Consider the following 25,457-nt stretch of genomic DNA (forward strand, 5'->3'; position numbering starts at 1 on the left):
ACACCATCCTTTCTATTCTAGCCCTTAATCACACAGTCACTAGGTTCCAAAACTCAGAGTGTGGAGGTAACAAAAACAGACACTGAAAGTAAAATTAAAGGTAAGTGTTTGAATGAAATTTTCATATTAAGAATGAAGCATGCTCAAATATATTATTAGATTTGTTGAAGACATTAGTTACATTGTACTACTTCATCGGAGTGTTAAATCCTCCTAGATGTAAGCACCATGAGGTCAAGGATTTTTGCATGCTTTGAACACTGATGTATCTGATACAGTTAGAACTGTGCCTAGAACATAGTAGGCATGTAGTAACTATTTGAATGAATGATTAATGAAATTGTTACTTAATTCAACATATAGTATTGGCCAAAATTATTGAAATCATCTCTAGAAGCTTCTGGTGTACATTTCTTTAGACAAAGTAGAGGCTTAAAAGTATTTGCTGAAAGAACCAATTTATAGAAGCTTCATTATTTACATTTTTCATTTTAGCTAAAGAATATTGTAGAACGTTGTTTGCCTATGTGGGTACTAATGAAGATGAACTTACTTTTAAAGAAGGGGAGATAATACAGTTGATAAGTAAGGTAAGACTTTTCTCAGTTTTCAGTGAATCACTTAATTTATTCATAGAAATATTTTTCAGTAGTCTCGCATTCCCACTAGAATGTAAGCTCTAGAAAGGCTGTGACTTTGTCTTGTTTATTTCTGTGACCTGAGAACCTGGCACGTAGTAAGTGATCAGAAAGGTTTTTTTAAGCAAATGTTTATTGTCTGTCTTTGTTATAATTGATGTATTGGAAATTATTTTTACCATCAAGTTGTGTTTTTTTCTCTAACCATATCACCCCCCGCCCCCGCCAGGGTTCTGTTCTCATTTCCTGTTTTACCTCATTGCATTTTTTTGCCCCATCTAATGTTCATTGTAGTGTTTGTAATATAAAAAGAAAAAGAAGAAAAATAGGGAAACAACTTAAATGTCCATCAATATATAAATGTTTATAAAATGTCATACTATGGAAAATGATGCAGCTATTTCAAAGAATGAGGTAGTTTTATAACTTGGAATAAATTAAGGAAAAAGAAAACCCTACAGTATTGGGGTGTGGGCAGAGTCCTGTAATAACTGTAATAGAGAAATATTAAAGTATTTGTTTTTGCTATATCCCTTTAAAGTAATTTTTGAAATTTCTCCCATTGTTTTAAATTGACTTAACAGATTGTTTAGTGTATGTAATTAAAAGAAGTTTTTTCATTGAAGTATAATTGACCTACCACACTATGTTAGTTCCAAGTGTACAACATAGTGGTTTGATATTTCTATACATCTGTTATTTCTAGTTACCATCTGTCACCAGACAAAGTTATTGCAGTATTATTGACTATGCTCCCAATGTTGTACATTTCATCCCTGTGACTCATTTATTTTGTAACTGGAAATTTGTACCTCTTAAGCTCCCTCACCTCTTTTACTCATCCCTCCCAACCTCTTCTCCTCTGCCAACCACCGGTATGTTTTCTGTATCTGTGAGCCTGTTTCTGTTTTATTATGTTTGTTCATTCCTTTTGTTTTATAGATTCCACCTATAAGTGAGATGGTATTTGTCTTTCTGTCTTATTTCACTTAGCATAATACCCTTGAGGTCCATGCATGTTGTCACAAATGGCAACATTTTATTCATTTTTGTGTCAGTCATATTACATTGTAATATACATTATATACATATAAAACATATATATAGGGCTTCCCTGGTGGCGCAGTGGTTGAGAGTCCGCCTGCCAATGCAGGGGACACGGGTTCGTGCCCCGGTCTGGGAAGATCCCACATGCCACAGAGCGGCTGGGCCCGTGAGCCATGGCTGCTGAGCCTGCACGTCCGGAGCCTGTGCTCCGCCACGGGAGAGGCCACAACAGTGAGAGGCCCATGTACCACATAAATAAATAAATAAATAAATTATATATATATATATATACGCATATATACATGGTAATGTACATTTTATATATATATATATATATATATATGAAACACATCTTTATTTAAGATGCTTACTGATGGATATTTAAGTTGCTTACATATTACATATCTGGGCTATTGTAAAGAATGTTGCCGTGAACATAAAGGTGCATATCTTTTCAAATTAGTGGGGTTTTTTTTTGGAAAAATACGAAGAATTAGAGTTGCTGGATCATATGATAGTTCTATTTTTAATTTTTGAGAGGTCTCCATTCTGTTTTACACAGCAGCTGCACAAATTTACATTCCTACCAAAAGTGCACGAGGGTTCTCTTTTCTCCACATCTTCCCCAACACTTGTTATGTGTTGCAGTTGTGATTATCCTGACCTTTGTGCATGACCTCCCCAGGGGTGTGGGTCTTGATTATACTGTCTCTCTGCCCCTCCAGCCTGTTTCATTGTGGTTCCTTCTTTATATCTTTAATTGTGGAAATTTTTTTCTGCTAGTCATTCGCATTGATAGTTGCTCTACTGTAAATAGTTTTAATTTTGGAGAGGGTGAGCTCAGGGTCTGCTTACTCTGTCATCTTGACTAGCCCCCCCCAGTGCATATAATTTTTAATACACATGGAGATTGGATTGATAACAACTAATTTCTCATGGAAGGGTATTTGGAAGGAATTGTAGAAGATTCTGTTAACTTCTAAAGCAAATGAATAATGTGATTAATTTTTGGTGTATAAAGTGTTGAAAAGAATGTTAAGATACAGTTTGGAAATTTATATTCTGTCACCACCCTCCTCTTCTACTTCCTTTTCCTTTCTCTTCCCTCTCTTTTTTATCCTTGTAAAGTGAATTTTTTAAAAAATTATTTGTTTATTTATTTATTTATGGCTGCCCTGGGTCTTAGTTGTGGCACACAGGATCTTCATTGCAGCATGCAGGATCTTCATTGTGGCACGTGGGATCTTTAGTTGTGGCATGCAGTCTTCTGAGTTGCGACATGCGGATTTCTTAGTTGAGGCATGCAGACTCTTAGTTGCAGCATGCTTGCAGGATCTAGTTCTCTGACCAGGGATCGAACCCAGGCCCCCTGCATTGGGAGTGTGGAGTCTTACCGACTGACCCACTGGGGAAGTCCCCTGAATTTTTAAATTATTTGACTAATTAAGAAATTAAACTTAATTTTATAACTGCTGCTTGAAGTAATGTGTGGGCAATATATTTTTTTAGGAGGACCTCAAAGTCTGTTAGGTCTTTATTTTTCCTTGTAGCAACAATGAAATTCAGTATTTTCCTATTTTGTTGCTAACTTTTTTCTTATTTAGAGATAACTCCTATTATCTTTATTCTTCATTTTGCGGTTTAGGAGACTGGAGAAGCTGGCTGGTGGAAGGGTGAACTTAATGGTAAAGAAGGAGTATTTCCAGACAATTTTGCTGTTCAGATAAATGAACTGGATAAGGACTTTCCTGTAAGCTTTTCTTTTTCAGTGATGATAATAATTTTAAAAAACCTTTTGCCAATATTTCTTAAAAAACAAGTTTTTTACATAGTAACAATAATTTTCTGAGGGGATTTCAGATTTATATAATCAGGTGAAAGTTATCTGAATTATGGTAAAACAAAACAATGTATCAGTTCTGTGCTTTATTCCTGTTTTCCTTTCCCCCTAACTAAAAATTAACCTAGTCTTTATTACTTTATTATAATTAAAAGAAAAAAGGCTGCCCATACTATTTAGACAAATTAGCACTTGACTGTAAGAAAAATTATATTTTTATTTAATTTTGTTGAAAATTTTTATTTTAAGGTCCTATTGATTACTATTACTCTGTCACTGCATTTTTGGGAGAGTGAGAAGGCTTTGCCTGCTTACAGGATTTAATGTATCTATCTCATGTCTCACAGTGAATAAAGTGACACTGAGTCATTCATCAGTGATCTTTTGCTTTTCTACAGCTTGATCACCTATGGAGGGATGAATCTAATTGAGTTTTTAAATTAGAGGGAAAGAGTTATACAGAGAACAGACACACCCCAGCAAGACAGTCTACTATATTTGATTTAAGTCAATGCAGAAATCTCTAACCTTTGCAGTCTTTCATTTAAAGTAAATTACAAGAGGATAATGTAAGAAGGCTTACACTCTCTGAGATTCTTCCTTTGCTAGATTTTGTTCAGTATTAATTCAACAGCCTTCGGGTGTGCTTTATTTTTATATTCTTGTTAATGAACACATTTTCTTTTTTTGGTTTTTATTAGGTGTTTATGCAGTATTGATTATCAGTTATTTTTTAATTTGGAAAAACGAAATTCACATACTTAGAAATGTGTCTCAAGTTTTTTAAGGCAAAAATGAGTGAATGAGTAAACCCAAGAGAATTTTAATAAACTGAAAAACAGACCTTTGCCTTTAATCTTCTTTTTGAGAGTGCTGAGTAACCAAGGGTGAAAGCTAGATATATTTATTAGCTACTCCTATTCTTTTTAAACAAAGTCTCTTTCTCTCTCCCTTTCCCTGCCACCCCTCCTTCCCCCCAACAAAAAAACTCAGCTGTTAAAGAGTGGTAAAATGGTGCATAGGAATCTTAAAATAGGGAAGGCAGGAGAGAATATTTTTGCTCATCATTAAGATTTTTTTTAATTTATCTAACTCAGTGATATTTTTGAAATATTTGAATTTTATCAAAGAGGCATTTGTTCTAATAGAATATATTTTTCATCTGTGACCTTTTGTGGAGTTGTTTGAATCTTATGATTTTATAATTTTTGACAGGGATGGGATGAGGAGAGATGTTTATGTAACTTAGATCATTTATGATCAGAGTTTACTTTAACTATAAATATTTAATATGTAAGTGTTTTACTGTTTTCACAATTATTATTTTAATAGAAACCAAAGAAACCACCACCACCTGCAAAGGGTCCAGGTAAGTACGAAACAAATTATTCAGATGGCTATTTTTCATATTTTTAATTTCTAAAATAGTGAAATTGGGTCTCCTGTAAATCATTTATTTTCTTTTAGCAAAAATTAAGGTGCTATATATAATTTTAAAAAATATATAAAAATTGAATGTTCACGTGTATTAATATCTGTCAGTATTTTTTTTTAAAGTACAAACTGTATAAAATAGGAATCTTGAAAATAATTTGGATATTTTTGTTATATGGCATTTTGAGTTAAGAAAATTGACTAAGCTTAAATCTATGGAAAACAATATATTAAAAAAGAAGACAATATATTTACCTAGTTAATAAGTTATTCTGCCTTTTCAGATGCAATCCATTTTTTAATGCCGCAAACAAATACTGATTTTTTTATATACTCTTCCTTCAGAGAGTGTGATAAGGCTTAAGCAAACTAGAAGAGTTTAGTTTTTCCTTTTTAAACAGTGGAATAAATGATGGAGTCCCTAGAAGAGTTTTCCAGAGTCAGAGTTTTGTCATCTGACTCTATTTCTATAAGTTCTAGCCCTTAATTTCTGATTTTTAAATGTGCTGTCCAATTTTTGTTTTCCTTGAAAGATTTGCTCTTGTTTTAGAATAATGCAAGTCCTTCCCTCCTCCATAGTTTCAGCTTTGTGTTTGCTAACCTTATCTGAGAGCAAGGATAAGTTAAAAGTAATTTTTATGGAAGTTGGAATTGGAGCCTTTTTAGCCACTAGTCATACTGGGCTTTTAAAATTAATTAAAATTAAATAAAATTAAAAAGTTAATTCTGTAGTTGCAGTAGCAGCATTTCAAGTCTCAATGGACAGTATTGAACCACACAAAAACAATATTTCCATCATCACAGCAAGTTCTACTGGACAGCGGTATTGTAGAGAATGTGAACTCCTTCATTTGGTAAGGAAGGAACTGAGACCACAGAGCTATCACTTACTAAGGTGATCGTGGCAGGTGCAAGATTATATGTTGAGCTCAGTGATTCTGGTATATTGTTCATTCTTTTAAACCATATTTTCATCTGATGTTATTTTTTAAACCTTTGCTTTTTAGGAGTATAATTATCTTTGTGCTCTAAAACTTTTTTTTTTAATGTATTAACGTTTTTTTCCCCTCAGCTCCAAAGCCTGAGCTGACAGGTGCAGAGAAGAAGTATTTTCCTACAAAGCCTGAAGAAAAAGGTGAGGCAGATTCTTCTACTGTCAGAAAAATAATTCCTTTCATTGTCAGTGTAAAGAAAAACATATCTCCACACTGAGTCATTCACGCTGATTTTTAACAAGTGTTCATTATTTACTATGTAGTGCTTGGGGATTTCAAAGAGGGAGTTTGTCAAGATCAATAGGAAATTAAGATTTTTATTCAAACTGATACCAGTTTACATTCATGAAAAAGTTACACCATCACCTCAGTAAGGATGTAGTATTTAATGTTATTTCAAATAATGTGTAAGAAAACTAAGCATTAAACAGTTATACTCTTATTATTTTCATAGTGTCCAAGTTGAAATACATTTAAAATTTTTTTCTTAGGTATAAGAGTGAGTTCTTACTTAAAACATGTAAGTGATTTATTATGTATTATTTAATTTTCACTGCATATATTTGTCATATAAACTTGGAAAGGTATTCCAACATATGTATTTTGTTTGAAAACATTACTTGTTATTGTTAACACCTCCTTCTCTTTGTACACAAAGATCTGCAGTGGCTGTATCTAATAGATTAGGTTATATATTCCTGTAAAAACTTGAATACTGTTGCAGAATACTTTTGTTTCTACTGCCTTTGTTGTTTCTACTTCCTATCCTTGTCTCTTGCTTAAAGTGTTACTGTATTCTCTCATTTTAGTTCCCTGTCTGGCTTCTATTTCAGATTCATTTTTTAGAAACTGTTTTTCAGAAGTTTCAGATTCACAGCAAAACTGAGCGGAAAGTACAGAGTTCCCGTATTCTTGCTGCCCCACACATGCACAGCCTCCCCCACCGTCAGCATCCTGCATGATAGTGGTGCACTTGTTACAGTCAGCGCACCTCCATTGACGCACCATTACCATTCAGAGTCCATAGTGTACATTAGGGGTCACTTATGGGGTTGTACATTTCATGAGTTTGGACAAATGTATAATTGTAATATCATACAGAATAGTCTCATCTCTTTAAAATTCCTGTGTTCTGTGCTTTCATCCCTCTCTTCCCCCAACCCCTGACAGCCACTGATCTTTTTATTTTCTCCATAGTTTTGCTTTTTCAGAATGTCATAGAGTTGGAGTCATACACTATGTAGCTTTTACACATTGTCTTCTTTCACTTTGTAATATGCATTTAAGGTTTATCCATGTATTTTCATGGCTTAATAGCTCATTTCTTTTCAGTGTTGATTAATATTGCAGTGTCCAGATGTATCACAGTTTATCCATTCACTTACTGAAGGACATCTTGGTTGCTTTCAGGCTTTGGCAGTTATGAATAATGCTGCTATAAACCTTGCATACTTTTTGTGTGTACTAAGTTTTCAGTTCACTTGGGTAAATACCAAGGAATGTAATTGCTTGTTCATATGGTAAGAGTATGTTTAGTTTTGTAAGAAATTGATAAATTGTCTTCCAAAGTGTCTGCACCATTTTGCATTCCCACCAGCAAAGAATGAGAGTTCCTGTTGCTCCACATCCTGGTCAGCATTTGGTGTTGGCAGGAACTGATCCCAAATTAGTCGGTACATTTTTGGTATCATCTTCTACTCTTTTCATTCACTAAATGTAGCAACCACACTCTTGACTCTGAATATCATACACCTTCATAGCTTTATCTCTCATGATCTGTGCTCAGCATGGAAAGTTTTTATATCCCCAACTCCCCTTGTTTTTGCATTTGAGATTTTTAAATTTAGATGCAAAAACAATTTATATTTAATAAAGGTATTTCTTGATCTCAGATTAGTCCTTTGTGATATAGCTGTTGTTAGGTCCAAGTCTTGGATCAGTTTATTTTGGTACTTGGTTATAATATCTCCTACATGAAAAACTCATCATACAAAGATACATAGAACCAAATGTAAGAAGTATGTTACTGGCTTTATTATCTTCATTATGATATTTCTTTTATAGTCCCCTTCATCAAATAGGTAAGGGTTTTGTTAAAATTAAGAATATGGCTTCTTATATCCCCTGAAATCAGTCAGTTGATCTTATAAATAAAATGGAAGGTAATGCATTTGTATTACATTTATTTGCTCAAAATCCTGGTCATGATGAAGCGTCAGGGACTGAATTTGTCCCCCTGAGTTAGACAATTAGAAAACTGGACAAAATACATACAACAGTGGTTTTAGACATCAGACAACAGGTAGCATAGGACTGTTATCACTGAAATCAATGAGGCAAACCCTAAAATTACCCCTAGCTTATTGTCTAGAAGCAGTTTTCAGGCAGCAGAAAGGAGAAAGCCAAACAGAGCCCAGTATTCATAGAGAGTTGAGGTAATAGGAGTTTAGGGAGGCCAAGGCAGCTATAGTTTGTGGGACAGAGTGCCAGAATGGAAGGAACTGCATAGAGCACTGAGAGAGCTCTACAGGGCTTACCATGAGGCTTTGGCCGAGTACTGAATTACATACCTGTGAAAGGAAATTTTCCATAGCTGGAGAAATAACTGCTGGAAGACATTTGCTGAAACAGTTTCTGGAACTCACAAATAGTTCATGTTCCCATGAGCCACAAGACCTCATAATGCATTGAAGTCCATAAAAGGGTGTATCAGCTTAGACTAAAGGCCTACCTTGGAAACAGATCAGTCTAATTCCAGAATGCTTTACATTATAATATAACAAAATCTAGCACCCAAGAGGATAGAATTCACAATGCCCATTATCTGATCAAAAATTATCAGACATGGAAAGAAGCAAGAAAATAGCAACCAAAAGAGAAGTCAGTCAATTTAAACAGACCCAGAAATATCAAGAAATGATGGAAATAGAAAGAACATTAAAATAGCTATTATAAATGTAGCCCATGTGTTCAGTAAAGTAGAAGAAAACGCAAACATGATGGTGAAAGAAATGGAAAATATAAAAAAGACCCAAATGGAAATTTTGCAGACAAAGAATACAGCATCTGAAATGAAAGACACTGGATGGAATTACCAGCAGTTTGGAGACTACAGAAGGAAATACTAGTGAACTGGAAGACATAGCAATAGAAGCTATCTAAAAATATATAGAAAAAAGACTAGAAAAAAATGAACAACGCATCAGTGACCTCAGTAACAATATCAAGCGGTTTTACGTGTAAATGGAGTCCCTGAGGAAATGAAGAGAGGAGACAGAAAAACTATGTGAAGAAATAATGGTTGAAAAATCTTTAGATTTGGTGCAGATTTTAAGCCCACAGATCCAAGGAGCTCAGTGAACTCCAAGCAGAAAAAACATAAAGGAAATCGCCTTAAGGCACATCATCATAAATTCTATGAAAAGCAGTGATAAAGAAAAAAACATAAAGTCTGCAAGAAAATAATCGTCAACCTTGAATTCTCTACCTGGCAAAAATACTTTTCAGGCAATGGAGGCAAAACGAAAACTTTCAGACAAAATCGGAGAGAATTCTTTGCTAGTAGACCTGTATGTACTACACAGGGAATGTTAACAGAGGTTCCTTTTGGCAGAAGGAAAATGATGCTGTTTTGGCATTTGGATGTATACAAAGTAATGAAGAATGCCAGAAGTGGTAAATATGTGAGTAAATAGAAAAGACCTTTTTCCCCTTATTTCTAAATCTTAACACCACCACCAAAACTCTTCACTTGAAAGATTTTAAAACTTACTATAAAGTGTTGATTTCAAAGTTTAGGTGTGCAAATGTAAGCAGTTTTTAAATAAGTGAAACAAGACAAATATAACAAGGGAAGCAATTCTTAATATTGTCAAAATGTTCTCATTAACCTGACATGGCTTTAATAGATCTGGTGCAAGAAATAAGAAAAGTGTCAGGCATTGCCTATTAATGGGCATTGGGGGAGAGAGCCACTGTCAGTTCAGGGTCAGAGGGTCTGAATATTATTGGCATAGATTAAGTTACTTCTTTAAAAATAAACATAAGTTTATCTCTCTCTTGTTCCAGAGTCAACAGAGCTTTTTCAAACCATGGCTAGGGCCACCTTGAGGAGCCTTAAGCCTTCTTACAGGAGAAACGGTGTATGCCGCCAGTGTGTGCGTTCATTACTTTTCTCTCTCTTTTGATCTCAGTTTCACAGAGTATGTCCTTTGAAAAGCCCTGCCATATTGAGGAGGATTAAAAAAGAGCTAGTAGAAAACATGAAACGAATCACCCTATTGCCCTTGATTCTTAGGTGACGCCCCATTATTTCATGGGATACTTTCCCAAGTCATAAGAATGGAGTTTAAATCCTCACTGTCTACTCGCTGTCCAAGCCACCGCATGGGTTTTCTCAAATCTGCTTAGCAGTGTCATTCTCACTGTTTCCTCAGAGGTACCTCGAGTGCTTGCCATGCATGTTGCCCCTCAGGAGAGTAATGACAGCAACAGTTTGGAGCACAAGTTTTTCTCCTGCTTTTGGGGAAGACTTTCTTGGACATACCTTTCAGTAGCCTGCTTCATTCTTACCAATGTATGTAAAAGTTATTCAAATTCATTACTCAGCAAGGGAATATAATTTTAAACCAAAGTAAGATTCTCACCAAAATGGGTGAAATTTTTAAAAAGACTAACAATACGAAATGTTGGTGAGGATACAGATTCTCAGAACTCTTATACACTGTAGGTGGGAATGTAAACTGTTTTATCTACTCTTGAGAACTAAAGTTGAATAAATCTATATACCCTGTTACCCAGCACTTTTACTCCTAATTATATACTCACAAGAAATGTGTGTTCCATATGTACACCAAAAGACTCAAATAAGTTTATCATAGTATTATTTACACTGACCGTCAATTGGAAACAACACAAACGTCCATCAGTAGTTAAATGGATAAAAAAATTGAAGTATATTCATATGCCAGCATACTATATATATAGCGTAGCAACAAATGAATGAGATAGAGTTTCACACAGCAGCATATTATGGTTTCAGTGGTGTAAAATTAAAATATTCAAAAGTGATCTATAGTGTTAGAAGATACCTTTGGATTGGGAGCATTGAGGTAGTGACTGGGAAGAGGCATGAGGGGAAGGAACTTAATGTGGCTAAGGTTCAGTTCTTGGCCGGAGTGGTGGTTACTCAGTTGTGTTCCTGTGATGATAACTTCTTGAACTTTGTACTTAGGCTTTTGAAAATACATTATATTACAGTTTAAGTCACTTCAGTGAGATAAATATGGGTAGATTTTGTTTTGTCCTGAATTTTTCTAAAATATTAGGAAAATAGATTCAGTTAAGAACATACTTGCTACTTTTTGCATAGTACTGTGTTTTTCTCTAATGTATCTCCAAACAACGAGTGATAAAGAATGGAATATTTGACTTTTTAGTCAGAATTTATGGACTTGTAATCATTCATGCTTTAGTACCAGTATTATTACTTATTTTTAAATTCTTATTCATGCAGCAGGGAACTAACCCTAATCTGAATTAATGAATGGATTAACCTAGTATGTATAGTGTTAGTAATGTATTGCTATATTTTGTAGTAAATAAGATAGGGCATATTTGTTATTTTGCTGTATTTTGTTAACTGTCATATATTTTTGTTGTTTTAATAAAAAATTTCTTTATATGCTTATAATTTTATGTATGTTAAGTTATCATAACATCTGTGTCTTACATATGTCTTCTTTTGGGCATTTGGATAGCTAACATAAGAATGGTTTCCTTAAATCCAAATTTCCTTTTGTTTTTTTGGCCAGTCTCTAGCTAAACTTAAATTCTATGCACAGTTGGATATCCACATGTAAAAGAAAAAAGTTGAACCCCTGCCTCATACCATATACAAAATTTTACTAAAAACTGATCATTCACCTAAATATAAGAGGTATAAAACTAAAACTTTTAGGAAAAAATATAGGGGTAATTCTTCGTGGTCTTGGGTTTGGCAGTGGGTTCTTAGCTATGACACCAAAAGCACAGAAACAAAAGAAAAATAGTTAAATTGGATTTTATTAAAAATTAAAAACTTTTGTACAGCAAAGGATATTATCAAGGAAGTAAAAAGACAAACTACAGAATGGGAGAAAATATTTACAAGCCCTATATCCAATATCTGAAGTATGAAAAGGGTCCAGTATCTGGAATATATAAAGAACTATTATAGCTCACCAACAGAAAGATAAACAGTCCAATCAAAAAATGTGCAAAGAACTGAAATAGAATTTTTCTAAATGACTACCAAGCATATGGCAAGATGTTCATCATCAGTCATTAGAAATGCAAACCAGGGCTTCCCTGGTGGCGCAGTGGTTGAGAGTCTGCCTGCCGATGCAGGGGACACAGGTTCGTGCCCCGGTCTGGGAAGGTCCCACGTGCCGCGGAGTGGCTGGGCCCGTGGGCCATGGCCGCTGAGCCTGCACATCCAGAGCCTGTGCTCCACAATGGGAGAGGCCACAACGGTGAGAGGCCCGCGTACCGCAGAAAAAAAAAAAAAAAAAAAAAAAATGCAAACCAGGACCACATTGAGCTACCACTTCATACCCACTAGGATGTCTGTAATAACAATAAAAACTGAAAATAACAAGTATTGGCAAGAATGTGGAGAAATTGGACCCCTTGTGGCCCTGGTAGAGGAGGGAATGGGGAGTAGCTGATTAATGGGAACAGAATTTTCTTTCAGGGTGATTAAAGGGTTTTGGAACTAGATAGAGGTGGTGGTTGCATAACATTGTGAATGTACTAAATGGCACTGAGTTGTTCACTTTAAAATGGTTAATTTTACGTTAGGTAAATGTAACCTCAATAAAAATAAATAAATTTGGTACTCAAACACACTGCCATCATATATTAGTTATATAATAAATCAACATATAGTAGTAGTTGGTTTAGTTATGGATATACCTGGAATGGTGAATCTTATTTTTGTCACCTTTGATTTCCAGCAGTATTGAATGTGTTCTTTTGTTTTAGACTAACCTATAGGAATCGAATTGATTTCAAGCTGTTATTTATTTATTTATTTGGCTGCGACTCACAGTATGCCGGATCTTAATTCCCAGACCAGGGATCGAACCCTTGCCCTCTGCAGTGGAAAACAGAGTCCTAACCATTGGCCCACCAGGGAATTCCACAAGCTGTTATTTACATATCTGTTAAAGAAGTATATTCATTTAATCAGTGAACTTCTATTTATCATTTAACATTTTCCCTGATTTATCTAAAATATCTTTTAATATTTTCTAGAAATAAGTTTGGTTAACTGTTATAATTCTGATAATGATGGCTCTGTCGGCTTATAGTTAGAATTGGGGAGTTGGCTTTCACTTCTGGTGGTGTAATTACGTGATGTGCTTGTACAGTTTGAAGCCATATAGAGATGGATTTTTGTACCAAATGATGATGAGGGTTTAAAAGACTAAGCTATGTTTTCAAACGATCCAAGGAAGCTGTACATAAATGATAAAACTGAAACAACAGCATTTTATATTTTCATTGTTGTTAGATAAAATCAGATATTTTTAACAAGGGGCTTACCACTGGCCTTCAGTGTTTTTTTGTTTTGTTTTGTTTTGTTTTAAATTTGGCCTTTTATCAATTTTGACTGCTGTTTGGTTTTTGCCAAGTACTTTCTTTTTTTAAAATTTATTTTATTTATTCATTTGGCTGCTATTGGGTCTTGGTTGCTGTGCGCGGGCTTTCTCTAGTTGCAGCAAGCAGGGGCTACTCTTTGTTGCGATGCTCAGGCTTCTCATTGTGGTGGCCTCTCTTGTTGTGGAGCACGGGCTCTAGACACATGGGCTTCATTAGTTGCACGCAGGCTCAGTTAGTTGTGACTCACGGGCTCTAGAGCACAGACTCAGTAGTTGTGGCACATGGGCTCAGTTGCTCCTTGGCATGTGAGATCTTCCCAGACCAGAGCTCGAACCTGTGTCCCCTGCATTGGCAGGTGGATTCTTAACCACTGTGCCACCAGGGAAGCCCCTGGCCTTCAGTGTTTGTTCAAGATTCATAATTACTGGTTTCTGATTGATAAGAAATCTCATGAAATTATTTGTGGTCCTGTGATAGACATTCTTTTCAAAGACCTAGTAAATCTTGAAAAGCACTCAGTATTGCTCTTGGGAGCTTTCTTATTTTTGCATATATGCCTTATAATATATTTTTGCTGACTGCTGTATCATGAATATCTCATATGTGTGCACACGTGTCAAATTTAATACCCATTCTTAGTACCTGAAAGATCAGGAACTAAGTATGTCGTTATGTATAGAACTATGCCTTTTTGGTGATAAAATTGTTTTTATTAACATGGCATGACATTGTCCTTAATGTTTTTTCCCAGCATATTTTCTTATCTATTTCATAGAATTATTAAATGAAATGGTACTAATAAAATTCCTAATACAATGATAAGAGTTATAAATATAAGCCTGTAATTTTTTCATCTGTGACTAATCAATCTAGCCTCAGTTTCTCTTAAAAAATTTTTTTTGTCATCATGATTATTTTTAAATAAGTACATTAAATGGCACTAGAGTTCCTACTCATTTTTAGTTCTCTATACTTCAGTTTCAGAAAATGATCTAGATATAAGTCTAGATAATATTGTTCTCTGCTTAGAGTAAAATCATACATGATTATATTTGAGTAGAATACCAGCCCTAAAAGCAAAGGGGGTGGTGGGAAGACAGTAAGAAGTAGGCATTATTTGTTGATCAGAAGCTTATTAGTGGTCCTCCTTCCCACCAAAGTAGAGTTTTTTTTAAAGGATAGTTAAGATTATTAAATTATAATTTTAAAACAGTGCACATATACACGAATAGTGTCTCTTTCTGTTTCACACCTTTCCAGCCTGACATTAGCTTTAAGAAATAGGAAAACCTAAACAGTTCTGATTGTTAGTAACCTAGTAAATATTTTTAAATAATCAGATGAAAAGTCAGTGCTGGAACAGAAGCCTTCTAAACCAGCTGCTCCACAAGTCCCACCCAAGAAGCCTACTCCACCTGCCAAAGCCAATAATTTACTGCGATCTCCTGGAACAGTGTACCCAAAGCGACCTGAAAAACCGGTTCCTCCACCACCTCCTGTAGCCAAGTAAGTTTTATCTAATTTGAAGTTAGTTTATTGATTTACCTGCCTTTGACATAATTGGCCCTACTGCCTTTCTAAATGTCAAAGTAATTTTTAAAGTATTTGCTTTTCATATTTTTTTGTAGAGACTGTAATCTGTGTTAAATGTTAATCTTATATTCATGCTAGGTGAATATACTCATGTTAAGCTGTTTTACATTTTGTATTTTATTATGATTAGTCTTAGGGTAGAGGTTTATGTTTATGGAAATAATTTTATAGACAAGAAAGAAAATCAGTATTATGGTATAACATCTTTAGTGTCATTATTATTTTATTTTTAAATTATTTATTTATTTGGCTGTGCCAGGTCTTAGTTGCGGCATGTGGGATCTTTTAGTGGCGGCATGCAGGCTCTTAGTTGCGGCATGTGGGATCTAGCTCCCTGACCAGGGATCGAACCCGGGCCCCCTGCATTGGGAATGTGGAGTCTTAACCACTGGACCACCAGGGAAGTCCCTCTTTAGTGTCATTAAATCACAGTGTTAAAAGATGGTCATGCTTTACATACGAATGATTTTTGCATGTGTTTGATTTTTCTCATTTTAGGATTAATGGAGACGTTTCTACCATTTTATCAAAATTTGAAACTGAGCCAGTATCAAAACCAAAGCTAGATTCTGAACAGTTACCACTTAGACCAAAATCAGTAGACCTAGATACATTTACAGTTAGAAGCTCTAAAGAAACAGGTAAGTTAACATGTGGAAAGGTGGTGCATAAAAAGAAGTTGCAAATGTAGTTTTCAGAAACTATTTAAAATAAGAAAGTTGTGCATGTAATTTGTGTGTGGATAGATACAGTGGAAATTTATTAAAATTTTAAAAAATCTCTGAAGTTGAAATAGAAAAATGAAACTGAAAGAATATAAATGGGCAAGGTATTTATGGTTCACATAAACTTTCTCACTGGTCAGAGAACTGAGATGGATATTAAAAGATCAGTCATTTATCATTCTATCCCTTTATAATGGAATGACCATCTAACTTAAGCATCTAACTTAAGCAGATGTGAGTGACATAGACTTTCAGTGCCAACACTAGATTATATTTAAGAAGACTATTTTTATTTTCCCACTTAAATCTCAAGATACTTTTGTTTCCAATTCTGGAAAATAGGCTTTCTTATGACTCTCTCTCTCTGTATATATCTATCTCAGCAGGCTTTACTTCTTTAGCTAAATATTATTCCTTAAGTTTTAGGACTGATTTTTCAGCCCATTAATCATCTTTGTCTCCTGGTTTTTTATACTTCTCAGTTGTAAAATGGAATACGTGAAACAGAAAAGTCTCTTTTTTTTTTGCTTCAGAGAAGTCTTGATACAAGGTCTCACTGCTAAAGGCATTGCACCATCATTACTTTGTGGTAATGCTTATTTTATAGCACTTTGCATTCGTTTTTAGTTTTTTAACATTTTAAAAGCATTTTCTCATATATATTCTTATTTTAACACTGACTCTAAGAGGTAGATGCCATTTTCCCCTATTTTGCATCTAAACAAAGTAAGCTAAAGACACAGCAAGTGTTCAAGATCATGTAAACAAGAAGAGAACTCTTTAAATCCCCTTTATATAAAGTTCTCTGTGATTTTCTTAAAAAAAAAAAATTAATGTCTACGTACTTTTTAGCTTCAAGTTAACAGTTCTTTACATTTAAACTTGAAGGCCAGTTACACTAAGATTTTTTTTTGTCACTCTGTTGTAAAATGTGCTACGTATTACCTTTCAAATTTTTTAGGTGATTTTTTCTTCGTTCTCTTTAGTTTGTCAGTACAAAAGCTCTAACCTAAGCATAGTCTCCTTCAGTTTTTTAATTGGAACGTCTTATAGATCTTTCATCATGTATTTGGAGCCTACCTGATCTGGATGAAGCCATAGTCATCAATAATTTCTGGAAATTGAGATGTTGATTGTATTTTAGAGACAGTCACTCAAATATATCCAGTATGTTTTTGGTGAAAATTGTTCTAATTTACTGTTAGTTAAATAAAAAACAAAAAAAAACTTAGTGTTTTTAAAAAATATCCTTTAATTTTTTTAAATTGAGGTTGCTGGTAAAAAATGTAATTCTATTAGTTCTTACTGTTTTCTGTTTGATTTAAAATGTAGCTAGAAATGTGTTTTCAAAAGTAATAGAGAAAATAATTTAAGCACACACCTTTAACTCTGGATATCAAAAATCCATAGGTATTATCTTTTGAATTTCCACAATTTTCTGCAGTCTTTATTTATCAGAAGTCTTAAATTTTGATGAGTCTCTTTGGTAATATTTAGAGCTTATTATTTTTTTTCTGTATTTTTTGTTACTTTGTATCATTCTTCAACATTTGCTTTATTTAGTTTTCTCAAAGTCATGAAAATTACCAAAATAATCTAAGTCAGTTAAAACAAATTTTCACTTTTTTTCCCAAACTTTATCTATATAGGATTACCAGCAAGCTTTATTTCCTTTGGTACATTTCTAAATACCATGTAACAATGTCAGACTATTGGTGGTTGAAAAGTTCTTTTTCCTTTGTATTTTAGTCCCATTTCTTGTCTTATATCCATAGCTATTATTTATTCTTCATTAAAAATGTGAGGCTTTGTGGAACAGAGTTTGAAAATTTCTAACTTCTAGTTTGCTTTTTTGTTTAAATAAATAAGGAAGTAATTTAGAGGTGCCGAGACACATACACGATCAAAAAACTAACAGCTGACTTCCAAGTTTCAGTCTTTATATCTTCCACTATCACACTGCCTTTGGTGTACTGCACTTACACCCTATAAAGTTCAGAAAATATAAATTTTGGAAATTGAGTTCATATTAAGTAGCAAATATTTACTGAGCAGCTGTGTATTTGCAGTAGTGTTTTGGGCACAAATAGTTCGCTAAGATAAAAGGCATGGCTGCTGATAGCAAGTAGCTTATGTCTCCAACCTCAACTCAGACTATTCCTTATTTCCTTTTTTTAAAATTAGAATATCATGTCCTTAGTACTTGTAGTATAAAAGTGTTTTACCTCTTCTTTGAGTTGTTGGCACCTTATAAAAAAAACTGTGTTCTGTATTAGATACAGCCTCAAATTTGGCATTAGACTGAGGCATGTTTTAATTTACATATATGGCCCAGTTTGAAGTTTTAAATTTTTTAAATGACATATGAAACTAGCCCTTTAACGTAAGTTTCAGAAAGTTTAAAACATACATGAAAATCTCCTTAGAGTTTAATTATTTTGTAAAAGAATAATTTGAGGCGAAATGATATAGTAGAATTTGCTGTTAAAAAAATGTGAGTTTTAAATTATTAGCTAATTGGTCATTGGCATGTTTTGCTTATTTTCTCACTTAACTAACAATTGAATGATCCATCATATCTATGATACCTATTAGAAAACCTGACATGGAAGTTGTTATAAAATGTAATTTCCCTTCTTCCCCTCCTCTACTGTTAATCACTTCTTAACTCTGTTTCTGCTCTTATCTATTAAGGATGTAAATTCCTTTCGTTACTCTCTGATATGATTGTATACAAACCCATATATAAACATATATATTCATGTGTATAAATACAGTCTTTTTGTTCATAAGAAAAACGTTCCTAGAATACTCAGTTTGTTTCATTTTTTTAAGATTTTTCATAAATATTCTCATATATGATACAAGATAGTACTATAAATTGCAGAGCTATCAGACCATGCTTTAATTTTTTTCTCTTTTTCCAACACTTCATCAAAAATTGGTTTAAGATAGTCTCATTGCTACTACAGGTTAATTGTAAAGTTCACATAGTCTAAGTATTTCTAAAATAGTAAATTTTCCAGGAAGTAAAATTGGTTTACAATTAGTTTTAAACTACAAGACAGAAAACTTAGTGGAAACATAGCTATTTCATTAAGAAAGCACAGTTGATGAAGTATTCTTAGAGTGTAGTATCTTATCCTTTCTCATTATCTTTTGTGATAAATTCTTCTTGGATTAAAGGAAATTTTTAGAGATACGTTATTTGATCTGAAAACCTTCATTGTTAAATAGGGCAACATTCTTTCTCTTCATTTCTATTTAATAATTGATCTATTTTGTTTGAATTAATTTCCCGATATTTATTCATTTATTTCTTCCAGAAAGAATTTATGGTGAGATTTTTTGAATACAGGGTTTACCTGTTGAGTGGTAGACACTATAAAAAGCGAGCCTGTATCTAAACTACTATTAAAACAAAACAAAATACCATACCCCAAAAGGTAGAATTTACCTGGGAAATAAGAGCAGTAATTAAAATTTTTATTTTCTAATAATAATTTCCTTGATAATATCATTATAGAGAGTATCATTTAAGGCACTACTGTATTTTTATAGTGGGATATTTAAAAATAATATTTGGCATATTTTTTTTCCTATTATACCATACCAGAATTAAAATTGCCTCTTTTATTGTAACTACTATCATGTGCTGAGGACCAAAACTTTGAATGAAGGTGGTTTAATTTCAGTTATAACTATATCAATGAGTTGTTAATATGTTGATTTATTACTCTGACCTCTAATTTTAGTACTAAAACATTCTTTTAGAAGTTGTCTTGGTGTTCAGTGAGTAATTTAAAAAAGACTTCTTTCTAGTTTAATGTATATTGAAATTAATACTAATCATAATTTTTCCTTTTGAAAGACAAAAGAATAAATCTAAAATCTAATACACATCTTAATGTAAGTTTAGATAAACTGCAATATCTGCTAAACATTAAAATGGTTCTATTCATTCTACAACTGTTCCTTTTTCCTGCTTTGTAAAATAATTTTTTTGGTTTAGTCTTTTTTCTAGACATTCCTATCCTTGACTTTTCTTTCCAGATTTTGTTTCCTAGCCTGTTTGCCATGTTTCCCTTCTTACGTGTCAGGAAATTATCCTACCTTTCTCCATTTTGGTAAGATGACAATTTATAAAAGAAATAAAAATAATATAGTCAATATGAATAGGTGGTGCACATTGATTTTTCTTTGTAATTTTACTAAAGTGTACGTGTTTGTCTGTCTATTCTAACCCTTTTGGTTTTCCATTTTAAAATAAAATGAAATTCATATTGGAAATTTTTTCTTGATAGTTTAAAATATTCTTTTGATACAAGGTTATTTTAGTTGACAACCATAAAAGTCAGGTTTTTTCTCCCAAAATTTTATATTTACTTTGATATTTAAAAATTCCATGTCTTAGGCAATGTGTAGACATGTAAATGGCTGGCAGAGTGACAATGTGATGGCAAGAGTTAAGTGATTGTCATGCCTTTTATGCCGTGTGTAAAATATAAATCCACTGATACCACTCATAGGTAAATTTAAAAGCATTCAAGTATATCATGAGTCAGAAATGTGCACTATTTCATTTTACTAACCTAATGACTTAAGTGGAGGACCTGAGAGAGTTTTAGAATAGTAAAATTACTTGTCTTGGTGTTGTGGCCCAAAACTGGACATACAGAAGACATTTTTACATGAGCATGGTGTATAATTTTGTAAATCTTCCTTTTATTTACCCTTTTAATTTATCTTCATCTCTTCCTTTGTTTTTGTTTGTTTCTTTTTCTTTTTAAAAGTTGCTTAAATATGCATTTGAAAATAATCTCCACAGGCCAAAATGGACTGTACTTTTCAAGGTTTTTTTTGTAGGTTGTCAATACATATTTATCGATGTAAAAACAATTTTTAACCCTTCAAACTATAGCATATTTTTAACATCTTTTAAAATGTTGTTTTCTTTGTTTATGAAATTAACAAATGAGATATTTAAATATATGTTTAAGCTCAAGGTCTTTCACATTATATAATGCTTTCTCCATTAAAGCCACTGTGTTTCTTATTGTGGTTTGTTGTATATTATAATTATTTATAGACAATTATTGAACAATTTTTTGAACAAAAATTAATCCAAGCCCATTAGATTGCCTGTTGTGGTATATTAGCCTAGTGACTACATCCAAGATAGAACGTACAAAGTAATCCCAGAATGTGAAGATGGAAAAGAATTAACAGAGGTCAACAAATACTTACAGTTGTTACAAAATGTATATTGCCAGTTAGTGGTAACCTCTTCCTGTTTTACCTTTGTGTCCTCCATCCCTTTAAAAAAAATTCTCTAAATAAATTACTTCGAATATGAAATTTGATGAGTAAGCTTTAAGGGCAGTAATGATAAGGATCTTTAGATTTCTTTTAAGAAAGAACAATTCTCTGAGTTTGGACATCTAAATATTTGACAGAAAGCATTATAAACTTCCAAGCAATGGCAACGTGAAGAATGATTCCATACCTGGAAGACAAGGCAAAAGATACCTGCTGCCATAATGAGTGACAGCATATTGACTGTGATTAATAATCTTAGTTTGGAACCTGGGCCAAAGGAAAATTATAATGATAGTGGAAGTGCCAGGAATTAACCTTAGGGTTCTTATTACCACTTATAGATATCTGGGCTTCAAAATTAAAGACCAGCTCCTTCAGCAAGGTTTTCTGGACCATCTAGAAAAAGGGAAGGTATTATATACTATTGTTTCAGAGATAGAAATTACCTAGATTTGTCCTTAAACTCAAGTTATTGGATCAAAGGTCAACCAGCCTTTGATGGTGGGGAAGCAAATGGATGATTTATGTAGCATTTTCCCTTGGTATTTAATTTGCCTTAGATTTATAACTATCGTCTGATTCCTACACATGATAATGTCTAAGCAGAGGTACAGTGAACTATAAACAGGTCGAGTCCCAGCTACAGTATACTATGCACATACATATATGAAGACACATTAAATTACACTTTCACTTTACATTAAGAAATGCAATTGGAAAGCAGCAGGGTCCCAGATAAAATTGAGTTTAAAAAATTCTAATATTAGGATATTACTCGAACTTTAAAACACATTTCATAAGTTAGTTTTTTGATATGTTGTAATTAATTTTGAGTTGAAGAAGTAGATCATGTTTTTTTTTATAAGCAAGAACTTAAGATGACTGCTTTTTCATACTACTACAACTTGTGGTACAGATTTATATCTTTCAGTAAGAACTTTTGTTGAGGTCTAAGTCTCTGTTAAAAACATGAACTTTATATTGTTAATATATAAAATGTATCAGGTAAAGAGGATGTTAGTTTTTGAGGGTGAGTGTTGTTTTCCAAATGCATATGAAAAGCACAGGTCAACTTGTGAGTCTTGGTGGTGTTCTTTTTAATTTTATAGTTTGTTAAAAATCAGAGACGTTCTTTTTTGCCTTTTAAAATGTGCAGTTATCTCTTAATAGATATGTTTACTTTTATTCTCCAGATCTTGTAAATTTTGATGATATAGCTTCATCAGAAAACTTGCTACATCTCACTGCAAATAGACCGAAGATGCCTGGAAGAAGATTGCCTGGCCGCTTCAATGGTGGACATTCTGTGAGTTACATTTAGTATTATAAAACACAGAGAATTTAGTAAATCCAGAGTCCTTCCGAAGATAAGAATGAGGGAGGATTTATAGCTCCACTGAAGTTTAAAAATCAGGAAGGTAACTATACTCAAGTGGCCAAGGGTTGTATTTAAGAGATATGGGGAAGAGACCTGTTCATTTCCACAGGACGTGGAATGGAAGGTTACAGAATCAGAAGCAGAGTTGTCCTAAGACCATAACCACAGAGCACAGTGTCGAGAGGGGACAGGGGACCTGTGCAATATACTTGTCCACAAGCAGTAATTAGAATTGAGTTGTACATATTCACTTCAAGAAAGAATGAGAACATTTTTTTTCCCCCTGAAATAGTCAGTGTTTTTTTGTAGTACTAATCCTGGTCTCTAAATGTGTAACTTCTTTTTATGCTCTCAGTATATTGCCTGGGATACTGGTAGTACTTCAGTGTTAATACATTAGCTCTTAAGTACTATTGTGCTTTTAAATTACCTAAGTAGGGAAAATTTTTGTTGCTAATAGGCAAGCTGTTTTTCCGCCCTCAAGATATGCAAGTGTGTTATTCAGCATGAAATTATGTAAAATCCTGTTAACAATAATGGGATATCTGGAACAGTATCTGCTGAAAACAGTGATAAAAGTTACTTACTTTATTATCTAGATGCTTACTGCCTTTTCTTTCTTTGGTGTTTTCTGTTTCTTGATTTAAAAAAAAAAATCATTCAGCCAACTCAAAGCCCAGAAAAAATCCTGAAGTTACCAAAAGAAGATGATAGTGCCAACCTAAAGCCATCTGAATTTAAGAAGGATTCATGCTACTCTCCAAAGGTAAGGTGCATTTTGGTCTAAGATTTGTATAATTTGTAGCGTTCTTTGTGAACATCAAAATTGTGGAATTTAACATGTCCTTCAGGAAGAATTATTTCTTCTGCCAGGAAATAAAATAATTCCTACTAAAACTAAATAAAATAATTACTATTAAACTTAAGTTACATTATTCTCTGTAGATCTTTTTTAGGAGAGTCACATTATTTTAAATGAGTAATACAAATGTTACATGTTTCATATTTTTTAAGGCATAGATCGATATACATTTGTTTCATTTCCCGTTAAACATGCACTCCTTAGGCAGAAGCCATCACTCTTTTACTCCTTATGTAACTTGGTGCTTGGCACCATAATAAGCACTGAATACACACTGGAAGGAATGGTAGAATACATGGATTCTTCCGTCTGTTACGTGGTGTTAAGAGTCTTTGCTAAGCCCTTGCCATTTTAATTTAAGATAGTATTACCACAACTGACACACATCTTATATTTGAGAAGATCATGCCTGTTCCTCAAATTCATTTCAAGGCATTTGACTGCTATTCATTTTATCAGATACACTTAATCTGAATTCTCTCAGCTGTTAGCAGTCTATTGAAATTTTACTTGCTGTTACCTAAGTGAAATGTTAAAAGAATGTCAGGCCATGGATCCATTTTAATGCCTCTTCTATGGACTTACTAAATCCTTCATAATTGCTTTTAATTGGAGCTCTCTGGATATTCTAAATAATAACTATTTAATATGAAGGATCAAAGCAGTACCTTAATAATGCTTTTATATTCTTGCTTCTAGATGTTCCACTAGGTAAACCATAAGATAAATCTAATGGATCTTCTTTTCTCTCTTTTTTTTTTTAAAATAAAGCCCGTGACATTTCTCACAAAAACCCTTAGTAATTACAAGTTTATTCTTTGGTCGTTTAGTGGTTTTTCCAGTTATGAACGTCAAACTGCTTTTTGGATTTTGAATTTTTTTATTTATCTTGGAAGTATTACTTTATCTCCTTGCAGTAAAAATCTTTTGAATTTATAATGTAATATTAAATGTAAATATTAATTTTCTGTTTATTATGTTTTCAGCCGTCTGTTTACCTTTCAACACCTTCAAGTGCTTCTAAACCAAATACAGCTGCTTTTCTAACTCCATTAGAAATCAAAGCTAAGCTAGAAACAGAAAATTCTTTGGATGAACTTAAAGCTCAGATTGTTGAATTGCTGTGTGTTGTGGAAGCACTAAAAAAGGATCATGGGTAAGTGTAGCCCTTATTTTCTTCTCTGAGCACTACTTAATACATGTGTAAAGAATTCTTTCAAATTATATCAAGTAAAGAAGTAATCTGCCAAGTTTCTAGTATGAGCAAGTTTGTTTTCAAAGAAATTTTTATTGATAGTGTCTCTCTAGGCAAAAAAGCTTGAATTAGAAAACATAATAATTAGAAACTCTATTAATTCTAGTTATTCTAATTAGGAATTGGAAAGCTTGGATAAGAAAACCCAGCCCAATTATGAAAAAGGCAAACCAGGTAAATCAGAAAGTAGTAGCTCGATTATAGAATTGGTTCTAGTAGCTTGATTATAGAAAAATGGCTAATAGGCACATGAAAAGATGTTCAACATCATTAGTCATTAGCACATGCAAATCAAAACCACAATGAAATACTACTTCGCACCCACTAGGATGGCTATAATAAAAAATACGAACAATACAAGTGTTGGCAAGGATGTGAGAAATTGGAACCCTCGTGCCTTGCTGGTGGGCATGTAAAATGGTACAGCTACTCTGGAAAACAGTCTGGCAGTTACTCCAAAAGTTAAATCTCATGTTCTCATATGACCCAGCAATTCCTCGCCAAGGTACAGTACTGCCCAAGAGAATTGAAAACAAGTGTTCAAACAAAAACTTGTACACAGATGTTTATAGTATTATTCATAATAGCCAAAAAGTTCAAACAACCCAACTGTCCATCAACTGATGAATAGATAAACAAGATGTGGTACATCCATACAATAGAATGTTATTCAGCCGTAAAAAGAAATGAAATACTAATACATGTTATATCATAGATGAACCTTAAA

The 25,457-nt window shown here is 33.3% G+C and overlaps 1 protein-coding gene across 1 annotated transcript in view; it reads left to right on the forward strand.

Moving 5' to 3' along the window:
- CD2AP (CD2 associated protein) overlaps nt 1-25,457 on the forward strand; it is a 103,824-nt gene that overhangs the window by 72,596 nt on the left and 5,771 nt on the right. The window contains exons 7-16 of the mRNA XM_065885388.1: nt 22-100; nt 496-590; nt 3,331-3,435; nt 4,858-4,894; nt 6,032-6,094; nt 14,939-15,104; nt 15,690-15,832; nt 22,429-22,541; nt 23,278-23,379; nt 24,462-24,631. Coding sequence (XP_065741460.1) covers nt 22-100; nt 496-590; nt 3,331-3,435; nt 4,858-4,894; nt 6,032-6,094; nt 14,939-15,104; nt 15,690-15,832; nt 22,429-22,541; nt 23,278-23,379; nt 24,462-24,631 — 1,073 coding nt within the window. The remainder of the gene's footprint in view (nt 1-21; nt 101-495; nt 591-3,330; nt 3,436-4,857; nt 4,895-6,031; nt 6,095-14,938; nt 15,105-15,689; nt 15,833-22,428; nt 22,542-23,277; nt 23,380-24,461; nt 24,632-25,457) is intronic.

Source organism: Phocoena phocoena, chromosome 10 (genome assembly GCF_963924675.1).
Source record: "Phocoena phocoena chromosome 10, mPhoPho1.1, whole genome shotgun sequence".
Classification (NCBI taxonomy): domain Eukaryota; kingdom Metazoa; phylum Chordata; class Mammalia; order Artiodactyla; family Phocoenidae; genus Phocoena; species Phocoena phocoena.